Genomic DNA, 4,617 nt, shown 5'->3' with positions numbered 1-4,617 from the left:
TAAATTCTTTCAACTCATCCCTCATTTTTTTTTTTTTTTTTTATCATCAATAAATTGTGTCATCAAAAGCAGTGATAGATCAATGGCAAAAAAAAAAAAAACCAAAAATGAAGGATAAATCGATACTTCTAATGTTCTATCGCATTCAGATGCATATTTCCAACTTTCACTTATGTGCAATATCTGCACATTCCACTAATCATAAAGTAAATAAAGTATGATCATGTGTTGAGTTTAGTCCCACATCAGACACCCAATGCCTCGTCTCTCTCTTTATAAGTTTCTGGGCCTTTCCATTCATTGTCAATTGGTTTTGAGTTAGACTACAAAATTTATCATGGTATTAGAGCAGACCTTTTTCTCATCCATGTTACCAGTTCATATCTCCACATGTTTTGCCTTAGTTTGGCCCACATGTGCGGAGTGTTGAGTTTAGTCCACATAGAACCCTCAGTGCCCTCTCTCTCTCCCCCCTATTAAGCTCTTAGGCCTCTCCACTCATTGCCCATTGGTTTTGAGTTGGACCCAAATTTATCACCATGTAATCATGGCATAAAGAGAGACCAAATAACAATAATATTGAGGACTTCATTAGCTTGAAATAATAGATTTTGGATGGAAAAAATGAAGCGTCTCAAGTTACAATTTACAATCATAGTAGTACATCTCAACATATCCTTATGAAATGCATTAACATATTCTTCTTTTCACAAGCTTTGAAACAAAATTTAATCGATAATCATTTCAATTTTTTCCATATATATTTCATTAACCATTTACTTCATGAAAATTTTGAAAAATAGTGGATTTTAAAAGTAGACCTTCAATAAAATATTTCAATGAAAAATGAAATATTCTTTGTTGAAATAAATTCTAAAATTGCTATAGAAATGACTTATATATTGCATCTAATGATATTCACTTATAGAAAAAAAGGGGGGATCTGCCAGTTGCACGTGCCTAATTGCTGGTTGCGCACAAACTTAAAAAATCTTTTGTTTTTTGTTTTTTTATAATCTCTATTTTATTATATTACTTGCACTTCAATATGTAACCTTATAGGGTTTAAAGCTTGTTCGCCTTCATGTTGTTTTGTATGATCTGCCCATGCTCTACTTTGCCTGTGCTTCGTGATTGATTTTGTTGTGTTCTCTTTAGCTCCAATATAAGGTATTGATTATATAACCTTTGTTTAGAGATTTAAGGTACAACTTTGTAAACATAATTCCTAAATGGTCATTTGTTGTATTTATTTTTTAAACTTCAAATAATAAAAAAAATTCATAGTTTTTTTATTTCCATAATAATTTTATTATTACAAAAAAAAATTTCATTTTCAAACTAATCAAAATTTAATTGACAAGAAACCGAATCATAATAGCATGATTTAGAAAAGCACTTCCACATTTTTGTCAATATTAGAAATGCAACCCTTCGTTTCCAAATGGATGACACGTTTGACGTTCCCCTTGACCTAGGTCTTCTTATTTGAGATTAACATAAATGACCAAATGCCCTCAACTTCAATATCAAACTAAAATTCCCTTGACTTTCAATCAAAATCAATCATCTTCAACTTGTGATTTACCTCGTTTTTAATCTTAAGGTTCAATCTCTTCCATCCTTCAAATTTGAAGAATAACATGAATTATTATTATAAGTAAATGGTGAATTTTTGGACAGAAAAATCAAGGTTTTCTAACAGCATTGAAGAAGATGGATTAAGGAGGGGGTTTCAATAAGTTAAAAATAGAAGATTTTTAAAAGAAAAAAAACTAGAGGTTGATTATAAGGATATTTAGGTCATTTTATGTTAATCTAGTTAACAAAAAGCCAAGTCAAGGGACATGTCATTAGTTTGAAAATTCAGGGGCATCTCTAATAACAATCAAAACGTGGACGGGATGTCTAAATTATTACACATCTAAAACTCTAAATACAACAAGGTGGGGTGAGGGGGTAGTCCTATGACCATTTGTTCCTTTCCCGTAATTTGGTTTGCCAACAAGGATGTATCTGTCACTTTGTTTTTTTTTAGTGAAATTCTAACAAAACTTCAAAAATAAAACTCTACTCTCCCCGAGTCCCTGACGATCTTATCGCCTCCTTCATCTCCTCAAATGGAGGAGCGAAATTCCCATTATAACCTTCAAGCCAATGACCGTATCAGGCTTAACGTCGGCGGTAAACTGTTTGAAACAACAGTCTCTACCCTCCATACTGCCGGTCCAGACTCTCTCCTCGCCGTTCTCTCATCTCGACCAAACGAAGAAGAAAACCCGGTTTTCATAGACCGAGATCCTGAAATCTTCTCTGTCCTCTTATCTCTTCTCCGGTCCGATCGACTCCCTTCGACCGCTCGCCGGTTCACCAAACAAGAACTTGCTGATGAAGCCCTCTATTACGGCGTGGAATCTCGTCTCAAATCGGCGATGTCACCACCTCCGTTCTCAGGTATTGACGCCTCACTTGTCGAAACTATACGACCGGCTGCCGACGGTTTTCCAACTGCCTTTACTGCTGCAGCCGGTGATGGTTCCGTATGGATCGCTCATGGGGGTCAGATCTCCGGCTACGACTGGAATCTAATACACGCCGGCGCTGTACGGACGCACCTTGAAGAGATCACTTCGATCCGACGTGTATGGCCTGAAGTGGCTGCCGTTGGATCTGAAACAGCCGCGGGACTCCACTTCTACGATTTCTCAAGCGGACGACATATCGGATCGGCTCACTGGACCGACTCGTCCGATCCACGAATCTACAAAGCTTCAGTCTGGGCGATTACTGATTCACCTGACTCGGTGTTCGCCTCCTCCGATTGCGCTCATAGAGAAAACTGCATCCTCCAAATCGACAAATCAACGCTCAAGATCGTATCAGAGATCGGTCGTCAACCCGGAAACTCAGCTAAGTCCATGGTCTCCGGAAAATTGACATACGTGCCGCAATCCGGCATCATCGTCGGTAGCTCAGTCAGTTCCGGTGCTTTCGGCTACGCAGGGTATATTAGAATTTGGGATCCAAGATCTGGAGAAGTGGTTTGGGAGACGAACGAGCCAGGTTCGGGCCGAAGCAGTAGGTTTGGGGACTCATTCGCTGACGTGGACGTAAACTTGGACGAGTCGACTATGTTCAAAGTGTGTTCGAAATCGGGCGATTTAGCAATGGCGGATTTACGTAATTTAAGGGAAGATCCATGGGTATATTTGGAAGAAAAGAATCCAAGTTTGAGAAATTCAGGTGGAGGTGTGAACAATGTGGTGCACTGTTATAGAAAACAAGTGTTTGTGAGTAGAGAGAGAGGGTTAGAGGTTTGGTCACGTGTGAAGGAGAGAGAAGGAGAGAATGAAAGTAGGGGTTTGACATATAGGAGGAACTACGTAGATAAAGTGGATGATTACATGGAGAGAGGGATTGTGAAGAGGATGGAAGGAGGTGGAGATAGGTTGTTTGTTAGTAGGGAAGGTGTTGAGGGTATTGAGGTTTGGGAGAGCTCTAACTTATCTGGTGCAGTTTCAATTTTGTAGTCCATGATTTTTATCTCAATTATTGGGCTATTAGTGATTGGTTTTTGAGATCTCAAGTTGTATAGAGTTGGGTTACTAACATTGGGGTTTGAATAACAAAGTAATGCAAAATATCTTTCGGATGTTAATTGAGAAATTCGTAAATCATAGGAATTGGCAATTGTGGCTATAAAATTGGAATCATGATGTATTTTTCGGGACGAGGGATCTCTTATTGAGGGTGCTTGTCACGAGCAACTATTCTAATGTGCCTTGCTTGCTACAATATGTTGCTGTAAGATCGCATGAAGTCGGTAACACCTTGATCCCAAACCTCATTGTATTGCACTTGTCTATTTGTTAGTTGGGCATGTGACCTATTCTATCTCCGATGGACCTGACATACATGAGATGTTACTATCCCATATATTGCACTACTTGACTTGACTCATCTTAAGTTTTATTCTGTTCCATCATGGACAAGTTGTTGTGAGATCTCATGGATCTTTAATTTTGATTTCCTCGTTTGTAAATGTGTATATTTCATTTCTTTTAATACACCTTACTTGTTTAAACTGAATATTGGGTTTAATCCCTTTTCCATTTGTACATAAAAGGTCTTATCCCAAAGATTTGGGGATGGCTAAGCAAATCTTATTCCTTGATTGCACTATGTCCAAAGTCTATTCTTTTCCTATCGCAACTCATTTGTGCACATTGTATCAATTATCATAAAAATATAAAGATGATGAGAAACGTGTTGATGATGGATAGTGTGTGTATTGCTTAGGCTAAGTATTTTTTTGTGTGCTTATCATGGGTTTTCCCACCATTCGGGTGAGACTAATCCCACGGTCACACGAACCGCCTCCTCGGAAAGTCCTACGTGCAACTGGTTGAGTCGAGGGTCAACCAGACCTTGGGGTGGGGTGGCCCCAAGGAATTCATAGCTTCGTGGGGTTTTGAACACTTGACCTACTCTTCCTGAGGAGCTTATCAAGGCTTGGCTTGCACCTAGGCCAACCCCTTGGGGTTTCTTAGGCGAAGTATTGACGTCCTATGAACATGCCTGCATCTCTTAAAAATTTATCGTCACTCATAGGTGGTG

At 38.7% G+C, this 4,617-nt stretch overlaps 1 protein-coding gene across 1 annotated transcript; it reads left to right on the top strand.

The window, feature by feature from the left end:
* The first annotated feature begins 1,942 nt into the window (after window positions 1–1,942).
* LOC147386219 (BTB/POZ domain-containing protein) lies at window positions 1,943–4,182 on the top strand. The gene has a single exon (XM_086423449.1). It carries the CDS (start codon window positions 2,121–2,123, stop codon window positions 3,528–3,530), a length of 1,410 nt encoding a protein of 469 aa, XP_086279575.1. The 5' UTR covers window positions 1,943–2,120; the 3' UTR covers window positions 3,531–4,182.
* The last annotated feature ends 435 nt before the right edge of the window (window positions 4,183–4,617 follow it).

This window comes from Akebia trifoliata, chromosome 14, assembly GCF_017979445.1.
Source record: "Akebia trifoliata isolate Shusen 1 chromosome 14, ASM1797944v1, whole genome shotgun sequence".
In the NCBI taxonomy this organism is placed as follows: Eukaryota; Viridiplantae; Streptophyta; class Magnoliopsida; order Ranunculales; family Lardizabalaceae; genus Akebia; species Akebia trifoliata.
This window is presented reverse-complemented; position numbering and strand designations above follow the sequence as displayed.

Bases quoted from the DNA above. Each gene is read 5' to 3' on its own strand.
- LOC147386219 (XM_086423449.1), top strand. From the start codon at position 2,121: ATGGAGGAGCGAAATTCCCATTATAACCTTCAAGCCAATGACCGTATC.